The sequence below is a fragment of the Hippopotamus amphibius genome, chromosome 3 (genome assembly GCF_030028045.1).
Source record: "Hippopotamus amphibius kiboko isolate mHipAmp2 chromosome 3, mHipAmp2.hap2, whole genome shotgun sequence".
NCBI lineage: Eukaryota > Metazoa > Chordata > Mammalia > Artiodactyla > Hippopotamidae > Hippopotamus > Hippopotamus amphibius.
In genome coordinates, this window is record NC_080188.1 from 49,489,509 (window position 1) to 49,501,845 (window position 12,337).

Below are 12,337 nucleotides of genomic sequence, written 5' to 3' on the forward strand. Positions count from 1 at the left end.
CCTCATGAACCTTATGGTCTGTCGAGGGAACTGGATAATAAATACGTAAACTTTGTCCGTCTTTGTTTTCCACCTGCCGTTGTCATCTTTTACCCGGACCAGAGCCGTCAACTCCACACTGGTCTCCCTGCCCGCATGCAAGTCCTTAAACCCTCTCTACATGGCATCCAGAGAGAGCTTTTAAAAATCTAAATCAGGGCTTGTGTCTATCCTATTTAAGCCCATTCATGACTCACATTGCAGTTAGAATAAAAATCCTAATCTTCCATGGTCTCCAAGGTCAAGTTTCGTAGAGCCCCTGCCCACCCCTCCAGCCATGAATCAGGCCACTGTGCCCTCTGTTCTCCACTGTGCCCCACTGTGTCCACCAGGTCCACTCACAAGAGGAGCCTCCAGTTCCTTGAGTCCCCAAGCGCCTTCCGTTCTCAGGAACTTTGTTCGCACTGCTCTCTGGCTCTCCCCATGGCTGGCCATGTCTCATCTTCAGATCTTCCTAAAGTCAGTCCCTTCCACTCCCACTACTGTTATTCTTTATTGAAGAGCTCTTAACACTGAACACAATTTGCAATTTTCTCTGAATTTGTTGGGGAGAAAAATCGTCTGAAGTGGAGGCCTTCCTCTGCAGTTTATTGCTGAGAGGAGAGGACTGGATCTTGAGATTCGCCATGCAGGTATCCTTTCTTCTGATTTCAAAGGCATCCCTGATAAAGTTACTTAGGTATAGTTCCCCAGTCACTTGGGACTAGCAAAAGCATTCTCCCTGCCACTTCTGGTCAGAATGAATACCTCTGAAAAATAGGTTGTGCTCCATTGTGAAGCAAACATTTTGAAAATCAGGATGCATTAACAGAAGCACGAGTGGGGTTAGTCATATAGAACGTTTACCAAATCTGAATATATTCAATCATTCAGAATAGGCCTCCTTTTATAGACCTGCTAAGGTGAAGAGCAATCATGAATAGTAATTTAAAAAAAATCAAATGCTGGAAGAAGGGAAAATGTTCAGGTCTTAAAGGAACAACTTTGGTCTGGAAACAACATATAGTTAGAAACCTAAGGTATAAAAGAAAACCAGGTTTTGTGAGTCCTCAAGATATATGTTTAGAGCAGATGCTACCAGGAGGGAACCAGAGGCTAAGTTCTAAGTTGTGAGGAGGACAGAGGACGGGGGTGGGGGCGGGGGGAGTGATGTCAAGGCAGGGAGAGAGCAATAGAAATCAGGCAGGCCCGGGTCCTTCAGGGTCTAATCAAGGACTAGAGTACATGGTGTCCCCCCTTAGCTGATTCTCGGTGTGTTGGAGGTTAAAAGCAATTATCCAGTTGACACTTTGTTGTGTGGTTACAGAAGGCAAGGTGATGGAGGGCCATCTGATTTCATTAGACCATATTTGTCTAGAAAATTATGATTCTCTCCCCTATGGTTCCCATTACTCAAACGCCTCTGATTTCCTGTTCCAGTTCTCTTAGCAATAATTTATGGAAGTTGTATTTCTGGCCAACAGAAATAAGTTTTTTGCTTTGTTTTGTTTTGTTCTTGGTGAGGGTTTTTTTTTCCTCCTGTGGTGTACATATGTGCATAGCAGTTTAGGAATGTAGGGGCCAACCGCCTCCCTATAAATTCCAAAGCCTTTGAAAGAAAAATCTCAACCAGTCCTTTCTGCTGTCGGTTGTTCCTGCAGCTTGCCATGAGTCCTGTGCGGCCTGCTGGGGTCCCACAGAGAAGCACTGCTTGGCCTGCAGAGACCCCCTCCAAGTGCTGAGAGAGGGCGGCTGTGAGAGCAGCTGTGGCGATGGGTTTTACAACAAGCAGGGGACCTGCAGTGGTAAGTATCCGGCTTTGCAGGCCAAAGCATTTTTTCGTCTTCCAGCATTCCTTGTTTTATTCAAATCATAGCTTCAAAAATCAATGTTTCTTTTACTCGACAAATATGCAAATGCTGCTAAGTTTTAGTAGCTTATGAAACATGTTTTTTCTTCCACTGGCAGCATCCCCTTGAATACCTTTGCCTCCAACCACTTGTTAGGTTGGGTGATCTTCGTAGCCTTGTCCTGCATGTGAAGACCATGAGGCCCGGGCTGCTTGCTCCAGGCCCTCAGCTGGAGGGAGTGGAGCGGGGCTTCCTTGCTCCAAATGCCAAACACTTCATCCATGCCAGACTGCCTTCCAGATATGCATGGGCACAAAGACACCCTTAGGCCAGCCAAGGGCCAAGCTGCCTTTGGTGTTGGTGCCACTGATTTAAAGCTGAAGCAGGTATTGTCTATTCAGCCTTTAACGCCACTGCAGACAATAAGAGCTAACCCAGCTTAGTGCTTCCTGTGCCGAGCACTGTCCCAAGTGCTTTCTAAACATTAACCCATTGAGAGGCAGGAACATATCAGGGGGAGGGGAGTGGAAAGCATGATCTTGGGCAAGTTACTTAATCCCTTCTGGCGTCAGTTTCCCATTTGTAAAATGGGAACAGTAGTAGTACCTGGTAGACAGAATAATGGTTCCTCAGAGATGTCCACGTCCTACTCACCAGCATTTGTGAATACGCTCCCTCAGATGCCAAAAGAGACTTTGTAGGTATGATTAAGGATTAAGGTAAGGATCTTGAGATGGGGGAGGTTATAGAAGATTGTCTGAGTGGGCCAGTGTAATCACAAGGGTCGTTGTGTGAGGGAGGCAGGAGGGTCAGTCAGAAAAGGAGATCAGAAACAGAAGCAGAGGTCCGAGTGATGCCAGGAAGGGACCATGAGCATGGAGGCAGCCTCTAGAACCTGGAAAGAGACAAGGAAATGGACTGCCCCCCCCCCCCCCACACACACACACATACACACACAGACACCCAGAGCTTCCAGAAGGAATGCAGTCCTCCTGCTAATGCTTTGATTTTAGGACTTCTGACCTCTTGAGCTGTATGATAATATATTTATGTTGTTTTAAGCCACTGAGTTTGTGGTCATTTGTTACAGCAGCAATGGGAAGCTAACACACACCCAGCTCAGAAGGCTGTTGCAAGGCCTGAGTTAATGTATGTGAGGCATTGAGCACAGTGCCTGGCACGGAGCAAGTGCTATGTGAGTGTTCAGTGTTTAATCCTCACAGTTTTGTGAGGTAGTTATTATCATGCTCATTTTTCAGATGAAGAAACAGATAAGAAATGTGCCTAAGGTCACATAGCTAATAAGGAGCAGAGCTGGAGTTCATGCAAGGTCTTCTGGGTTTAGATCTTAACTGCCTCGTAACTGCTCTACTGCTTGCTGTATTATGAGATCTCCTTATGCACCTCTGCCTATTTTTCCCTCTCTTCTCCTTCTCATTCTCTTCACGTTGATCCTCTTCTCCCCCTTCCTCCTTGTCTCCCTGTCAGTCTTTAGATCAGCTCGCTACCCTTGTGGACATTGCCAGGTCACCTGACAGTGAATAAAAGTCTTGAATCAAGTTTATTGTGATGGTCATACCTATTGAAAGGCCTGATGATTCTTTTTAATAACTAAGTCCACTAAATGAATAAAAAATGAACTGCCCATAAAACTTTCTGGAGTTACTGTCCTCATTTTGTTTACTGAGCAGGGCAGCAGCACAAGTGAGGTGATCTTTGGGACTTGACGAATCCACTTGTCTTAGGGAAGAGACAAAGCTCCTGGCAGCTGCTGGCTTAAAGCCATTCAGGGAACCATTAGCATCGCTGGTGTGAGAAATCGCACGCGGTATGGACAAGTCACAGGTTGCTTCTCTGAGGATTCAGGAGAGAAAAAGAGAAGAAAGGCAGGCTGCCATTACCCTGAGCATTTTAATCTTTTTCTGCCAGTATCACTTTCCTGCTCAATTAAGCCAGATGTATTCTCTAAAGGTCGCCAGATGTCAGATTTGCACTGATTCAAAGGCCTGAAGGCATTTACCCTTTAACTCCCCAAGGAGGCTGGCTACTGTCACTGACAAGGAGCGGTGACACGGACCTGCTACCGAGACGATATTGTCTGGATTTGAGAGAGCAACTTTTGCTAGGAACCTGTGTATGTAGAAGGAGGGATGGTTAGCATGAGCCTGAGGCGGTGAGGGGTGGGAGTTTACTTGGACTCGGAGGTTGAGTGAAGAAAGCCAGGTCTCTGGACTTGGAGGTTGAGTGAAGAAAGCCAGGTCTCCTCGCAGACTGGAAGAATTTAAAAAGAAGGCTACTGAACAGGTGTCTTAGGGAGAGAGTATACATCTGAAATGCTATCTGTGTACATTTTGAAACAAAGTAGAAAGAGAACTTTCACACAGGAGGATGGGCCATTGCTGACATTAGTCAGCCAACCAGTCAGTTGATCAGCAGGTAATTACTGAATGCCTGCCACCTGCTTAGCAGATACTAGACTTTGTGATGCCATTGGCATTGACCAGTGGCCCTTTTGATAGACAAGACTGGTGTTTAAACATTTCATAAGATCGTTCGAGTTCTCTAAGTTTGTGTCACATGCCTTCAGAAAGGTTCATGTAAATATTTTCTAAAGCAACGGTGAACCAACTCACTGATTAGTATTGGGATGTTAATTAAGACGTCTGATGCTGATGGTGCCGACTTACTTTCAATTCAGATTAGTGCTATTCGAGATAAAGACCGGCTGGTGCTGGTTTAATAATTTATAACCAAGCAGCCTGTATCTGTAGAAATCTCAGAGTTGAGTGCTGAGAAAAATCCAGCACAGCCTGTTACCAATGGTGCTGCGCTCTGGCCGAAAGAATTTACAGTGACCAAGTTTGTCTGTGGTACATGCTTTGAGTTTTACAAGTATTAGATACAAAAGGTGGGGAAATTCAAAGGACAAAACCTCCTCATTCTTTAATCATGTAAGTGCCTGCGCTATTATGAAGGACTTTTCTGACTCTCGCTAACACAATAAATCAAAGCAAGTTCAGAGGTTTCCGTTAGCCATTCTTGCCCTCTTCCTTCCACCGCTCCTTTATTCTCTTCCCTTCCTTCCTTTTATACCGATTTCCCTTCCTCACCTAGGCAACTATTTTAATTTTTTTTATCTTCTTGTTTTTACGGGCTCATGTAAAATAGGTATTGTTTTCAGTGAGTATACATTTATGTATTTTTTTTAAATGATATCATGTTGTAGAGTCCATGGTGTTCTTTTTTCACTCAGCAGTGTGTTTTTCAGATTCACCCAGTTGTTGTGTCATCTAGCCCTTTGCTTCTCACTGCTGCACAGTCCTTCCTGGTCTGCATCCCCCACAGCTCACCCATCCACTCTCCCAGGGACGGACTCCCTCGCTTCCGTCCATCCACACGCCTTCACTAGGGAGCACCAGTGAACAGCCTCCGACATGTCTTTTGATGAACTGGGTGGGAGGTGCCCTGGGATGGATGGACAACCTGAGAGCAGACTGTTGGTTTCTTTTGTTTTTAATTTTAATTTTTATTTATTCTCTAAATGTTGACTCTGTGTTTTCTTTACGTGACTAAATAGAGCCGGGTAGCTCACCAGCATCTACACTCCCTAGCATGAGGGCTCTCTCATCTCCACATCCTTGCCACCATTTGACGTTATCAAACTTCAGGTTTTTCTCTGGTCAGTAGGTATACAGGGACATCCTATGTTAATTTGCATTTTTCTGATTATTAATGGGTTTGAGAATAACTTCAGCTCCTGTTGGACTTTTGTGTTTCCTTTTGAATTGTTTTTTAATGTTTTTCTCATTGTTGCATAGGCCTTTCTGCCTTTTTATTGTTGATTTTATGGAGTTCCTTGCATCTTATAGATGTTAACTCTGTCAGCCTTAAATATGCAAACATTTTCCCATTTTGTTCCCTTTTAACTTTTAATGTGGTGCCCTTCATTGAACAGAAATCTCTAATTCATCATTTTTTACTTTAACATTTTGCTTTCGAATTTTTAAGACCTACCCTGCTCAAGGTCACAAGGAAGTTATACTACAATTAATACAAGAAATTCTATTAATTTCACAGTTTTATCTTTATGTATGTTGTTGATCCATCTGGAGTCCACTTCCTATATGGGTTTAAGTAGGGATCCAGTTTGATTTTTCTTCATTACATGATCCACTTTTCCCAGCATTCAACCTATCTTTCTCCATTGATCTTTATTGGGTATTAAATTTCAGTACGCACATAGGTCTGTCTCCGAACTATTTCAGTAGTCTAAATTTCCTTTCTTGTACCACTATCACATTGTTTTGTCCCTTAATTTCTAGTGCTTTGCAGTATGTCTCACTGTCTGATTGGGCAAATTCTTCCTTTCTTTCCTTTTTAAAGTTAACTGTTCATGAACTTTAGGGAATGTTTATTGAATTACTAATAAAATTCAGCTAGAAGTTTTATTAAAATTATATTGAAGTTTAGACTAGTTTGGGGAGAAATGACATCTCCTTATAATGTTATGTAAATTTACAAATTATACTCCAGGTGTATGCTAAAACATTTGATCTGTAATGTTTTTATTGTTGGGCAATTCTAATTTTTAAAAAGTTTCTGCAGTCCTTTGTTTCTGGGAAAATCCACTTAGCTTGTAGATTAATCAGTTCTGTGGATTCATCAGTTCCAGAATTAGAAGCTTCAGAAGCTTTAGATTCATTTTTGCTTCTTTGCTCCAGTTATGTGTTGAGGGGATGGTTTTCTTTTTCTCTGATATGAAAGCCATGGCCTTTGTCCATTTATTGAAGGTTATCTTGCCTTACATGTTTGCTTCCAGAGAGATGCTGAACCCTCTCGGATGCAGGGTGGAACATGTGGCCCCATCAATTGCCATCTTTTTTCTCAAGTTCTTGAAATGTTTTTCAGGAGGTTAGGATGGTGTAGGTGGATTAAGAGAACAGACAGAATGTATCTCAGTAGTTCTCTATTCCTGAAACATTTATTCTCTGATAGTGAGAAGAAGTTTGTTTTGCCTGTTTTTAAAGAATTTAGCCAGTGAGTATGGAATAGATTGAGTCATAGACTTAGCTGCAGCTGCATTCACCCTCACCTCCCTTTTCTACTCATAAAAGGTGGACTTTCTCTGCTCTGTTCAAGGCTAATCCCTCCACCTGTACTTTTGAACGAAACTCCCCTTTTTTCTCCTAGATACGCTTTCAACAATTGTTCTACCTCTTTTTAAAAACCTTTCCCTGGGGTCTGTATTTGCGTTGGGCTTTTACAGTATTGGAGAGACAATACATCCCTTACCCTTTTAATTATTTCCCCTCTATACCCTTCCATTCACAGCCAGGAGCCTTTAAAGGAACAGTTTATAATCATGGCCTTCACTTTCATTCTGTCTGATGACTCTGCTGAAATGGTCATGGCACAGGTCACCCGTGTCCCAATTTCTAAGTGAAGTGAACCCTCTTCAGAGTTTATTTGTCCTCTCTGTACTGTTAATGTCTTCCTTCTTGAAACTTCTTCCTCTCTTGGATTCTCAACCACCACACTCCTGTTTTCTCTCCTACCTTTGGATCATTTCTTCTTAGTTACTTTTACTGATTTTTTTCTTTTTTCCAGCAAATTTTGGTGCTCTCCAGATCCTTGACTACTGCTGTCTGACCCTCATGCTTTTACTGAATAAATCAACTAATTTCTGATTTCAGCAGCCCCTATGTGATGACCCCCACGCCTCTCCTCTGAACGCCAGCACCATCCATCAGGCTGTTTGCTGGACTGCACGTATCTGTTGTAACCCCCACCCCCACTCTCCTTTTTGTGTTCCTTGAGTGGCATCACTCATCCCCACACCAGACCCCAGGCAGCCACCTGAGACCCTTTCACCTACACAGCTCTCAAATCCATCACCCCATTCACAGCCTTGATTCAGCTCCCAGTCATCTTGTTCTGTGAGCATCGCCACAGTATTCCAACTAGGCCCTCAACTCTCCTTCCTCACCCCTCCAAACGGTCTCCAAACTAAAGCCAAAGTGATCTTTCTTATACACAAACATATTTTTACTATGTTTAGAGCTGTGTAGGGACTCCCTGTGTCTTTCACAGGATGAGAATCTAGACGATAGAGCTTGGCATACAGGTTTCTGTCATCTGGCCCTTCCCACTTTTCCAGCTGACTGGACCTGCTGTTTCCCGGGATTTTCCCAGGCTCGGGGCCCGTACTTGCCTCGCTGCTTCAGCTGGGAGTGTGTTCCCATCAGCTGGGCATGCTCTGACTTGCTTTCCAAGCCAAAGGGCATTTCTTCGATGAATCCCTTCTTAACCTTTCATACCTCCTACCCCACACACGTGTTGTTGAAATTTGTATTGTACCTTCACAGGCCAGTCTGAGAGGTATGCTTAGTGTTCCTAATACTGCACATATTTATCTCCCTCTGGTAGACTTAACAAGCCCCTTAAAGCAGAGACTAACTTGGTTTGGGTTTTGTGTCGCTACCACCTGGCACAGTACTTGGCACAAGAGCCTAAGAAATGTTTTGGGGGCTAAATGAATGAATAAGTGAACGAGTAGATCCTGGGAGGCTGGGTGAAGTTCAGCGATTTCAACTGAATTTTTGTAGCATAACCTTGCTTAGTAGACCTCTGAATTCCTGAATTCCCTCTCCAGCTAGGCTTGTCAGATAAAATATAGGATGAAATATTTGGGACAGACTTAAACTAAAAAATTATTCATTATTTATCTGGAAATTCAAATTTAACTGAGCATTTCTATTTGCCAAATCTGGCAACCCCACCGCCAAGGCCGTGTTGACGTTAAATCCCATATTAAATTGGACACACTGGTAGGTGGGCCTCAGAGTATTTGTTATGCTTAGTTCAATGAATAATGATCTGGTTCTCCTTCAATTGTGAAAACAGAAATGTTGGTACCAAGGAAATAGAGTTTAGCTGAGCAGCCAAAGAATGTCATTACTCTGTTGATACCAACTGCGGACGTTGTAGAGAATAGACTTTCCCTGCTCCCGTTGCTCACTATTGATGTTCTCTGATGGGTTTTCCTCCCCCTTAGCTTGTGATCAATCCTGTAAGAGTTGTGGCCCCCATAGTCCCAGATGTCTTACCTGTGCTGAGAAGACCGTGTTGCATGATGGGAAATGCATTTCTGAATGCCCCGGTGGGTACTATGCTGAAGCCACTGGCAGATGCAAAGGTAGGACATGGGCAATCATTGTCATCGTCACCATCGTCAAAAAAGTATTTAATACATGTTTGATTATATGTGGTGCTGTATGCTGCTTATTTGGAAGTTTGTGTGTGTGATGGGAAAATGGCAGATTAAAAGGAATATCTTTTCCTTATAGAACATATATATGTGTATCTGGTACGGGAGTGGGAAATATGGGTGGATGCTGGGAAACTAGAGTGATTAAATAAAGGACTCACGTGTATCAATCATCATTAGAGATCACTGGGTCTTTTTGAAATGCCAAGAACGTCTTTAAGATCTTTACACAATCCCTGTATGCTTGTAAACCATCACTAACTCAGGTGGTACATGTGACAGAATTGTTTCTTAGATGGCATTTATGAACACATGTATTGGCGACTACAGCACACCGCAAAAATAAAATAAAAAAGTAAGCCAAGTTTGATAGCTTACAAAGCTAAAGTGCGTATCTATTGAAAATTTGGTTTTATGTACTACTTATATAGTGTTTCTTTCAGACTTATACAACTTAAACTAGGAGACATTCCCATTTGAGATGGGAACTTAACTGCTACCTAGGACACCTTGCTCGCCCTTCTTCTCCAAAACAAACACGTCTTCTTACTTCCACCTTATAGTGCCTGTGAGTGGCAGGATATTTAGACCCGTCCCACAGCCTTGTCTTATCAACTTCCTGTTTGTTTGCCAGCCTCTTTACTCATCCAGTGTTCAACCCTTTTCCTCAGTATCCTGCCCTCAGTGGTCTCATCCTATCTCCACACTCCCCTCCCCCAGCTCCTGACCATGGTCCTCTGGAGCCTTCTCCCAGTATCTCACTCCTGCCCCTTAGAACAGCATGGTACCATCTGCCTCTTGGAGTCAGAGATGTTCCAGGACCAAAGCGGCAGAGATGCATGCCTGATGCTGCCAAATGTGGTGGTCAGATTCTTTAATATAATTCTTACTTAGAATCCTAGAATGTCCAGCTCTAAGTGTCTTAAATGACCATTTAGTCCAACCTCTCGCCATGCAAATGCCAAGGAAACTAGGCCTGGAGAGACTCAGACTTCTGCTAAGGGCATAAGTTAGGGGGCAGGCCCATCAAAATGCCAGTGCTCCTGACACCCAGATCCTCGAACCTTCCCCTCTTCCCTATTCACATGGGAGTTTTAGGTTCAGACGGACCTCGGGCTAAATCCCAGCCCTGCTACTAATTAGCTCTGTGATCTTGGGTAAATTTTGTAACTTCCCAAGACCTCGATTTTCTTGTCTGTAAAATAGGGTTAATGATACCTACTTCATAACATTGCTATGAAGATTAAAAGTGGCAATATGTATAAAACACTTAATACAAACACTAAATAAAGGGTAGCTAATAAATAATAGATAGAACATGGATGAGAGATGCATAAAGGGGCAACGTGGGCAGTTCTGGTGCTGTAACCACCTCCAAACATACATTTCCCTTGATTTGGTGCGACTGCTGAAGTGGGATTGAGTGACAGAGGAGAGGGCTTCCTAGCACCTAAGAAGCCCAGCCAAGAAGTAGGCTCCCTAGTCACCTCGGTCCCGTCATGTTCCCCTTTCCCTCTCTTCCTCAGTGTGTCACCACTCGTGTGCCAGCTGCTCAGGACCCACGGCCTCTCACTGTACCGCCTGCACCCACCCCCAGGCCCTGCGCCAAGGCCACTGTCTGCCCAGCTGTGGAGAGGGCTTCTACCCTGACCATGGGGTCTGCAGAGGTATCATTGGGGTCGCCATCATTCTTGGTTGACTTTCCCATCACAGGGACATAGATATAAGTTACTTTTCAGGCAACTTTTCCCCTAGTGTGTCCTAAATGGTTATGTATGCATTGTATGCTTTTATTCATTACCAAGGGATCATCTGAAAAATCACGTTTGGGTATTTGTGAAGACACTCTAAAGGTTATGATTTTTCTGGCCATCCTTGAGAGGAATGTCATTCCCTTTACCACAGCCCACTAAAACAACCCAACTCTTATTTCCTCCTTTTTCTGTTCTCTGAGCATTGCTAATGCTTTTCTTAGTCTTCATTTTGTTTTTCCCTGAAGAACTTCTTTTTGTTAATGATACTGTTGAGCAAACTGAGAGTTACTAGCAATGCCTCTGGGCTGAGTGAGATGGAAAATCTTCAATAGCTGTTTGCCAAAGAGGCTGTGGGCTCATTGGGAGGGCCGTCTCATTTGAGCCTTTAGAAACTAGAACATTGAGAGCAAACACTTTAATTAAGTGAAGTTAATTTATGTTTATTTATATGTAGGGCACCTTGGAAAAGAATGTGAGAATAGGTACAAGAAGAATATATTTAAAACAGAGAAGCTTCAATAAATATTCCGAAAAAGAAAATTTGAGAATCTTTTAAAGGATAGGAGAGTTCATTATTTCAGAATATGGGCAGGAGAGATTTTGAGTGCTCTGTTTGGCTCTGATTTTCACCTGTAGCCAAGGAAAACCAGAAACTGTGATGGATTGTTAAATGCTTGTTGCAGCTCTAAAGAGGCCTCTTCCTTGTCTAGAAAAGCAGCCTTTCCTCACATAAATTCCAAGAGAAATTTGTTACCTGGAGCCCTTGATAGTGGGTGATGGATGTGGTAATAGACAGTAACACAACTACCATTTTTGCACAAAATACAGTAACGGCCTTTATAGGAATGCTTCTTAAGATCCCCCATAAAAACTGAGGCTATAATGTTAAATCGTCATCTACTGTATGTGAATCTCTGGACAACCAAGCCAATATTGTCCTTTTTTTTTTTTTTTAAACCATGATATAGCCTGGCAGCCCTTCCAGGACCTGAGAGATGTGACTAGTCAACATCACCTTCATTTGGCCTCTCACAAATATTCTTATTCTCACCCTGGGCTTTGTATAGAACCCTAGAAAAACCATTTCCTGAACGCATGTATCTGGTGAACTTTTCTGAGTGATTTTGACTTAATTAGGGACTCCCCTTGTTACAGCATCTGTCTGATCTGTGGATTGTTCCCTGCATTTTCGTCCTCTCGGCAGCCTGTCATCCCTCTTGCCTGACTTGTGTGGGTCCAGAGCCCTCTCACTGCACCCAGTGTAAGAAGCCAGAGGAAGGACTGCACGTTGAGCAGGTGTCTGGGGCAAACATGGCCTCTGGCGAGTGTGTGTCCCAGTGCAGAGCCCAGTTTTACTTGGAGAACACTGGGCTATGTGAAGGTGAGTAAGCCTGATCTGAGGAAACGTCAGGTAGCTTCTGGGCTTACCTTGCGCGGGATCCTGTGAG

At 43.4% G+C, this 12,337-nt stretch overlaps 1 protein-coding gene across 1 annotated transcript in view; it reads left to right on the forward strand.

Annotated features, from left to right (window-relative positions):
- FRAS1 (Fraser extracellular matrix complex subunit 1) overlaps positions 1-12,337 on the forward strand; it is a 505,547-nt gene that overhangs the window by 296,030 nt on the left and 197,180 nt on the right. Inside the window, exons 15-18 of the mRNA XM_057725661.1 lie at positions 1,680-1,823; positions 8,923-9,063; positions 10,662-10,802; positions 12,094-12,270. Coding sequence (XP_057581644.1) covers positions 1,680-1,823; positions 8,923-9,063; positions 10,662-10,802; positions 12,094-12,270 — 603 coding nt within the window. The remainder of the gene's footprint in view (positions 1-1,679; positions 1,824-8,922; positions 9,064-10,661; positions 10,803-12,093; positions 12,271-12,337) is intronic.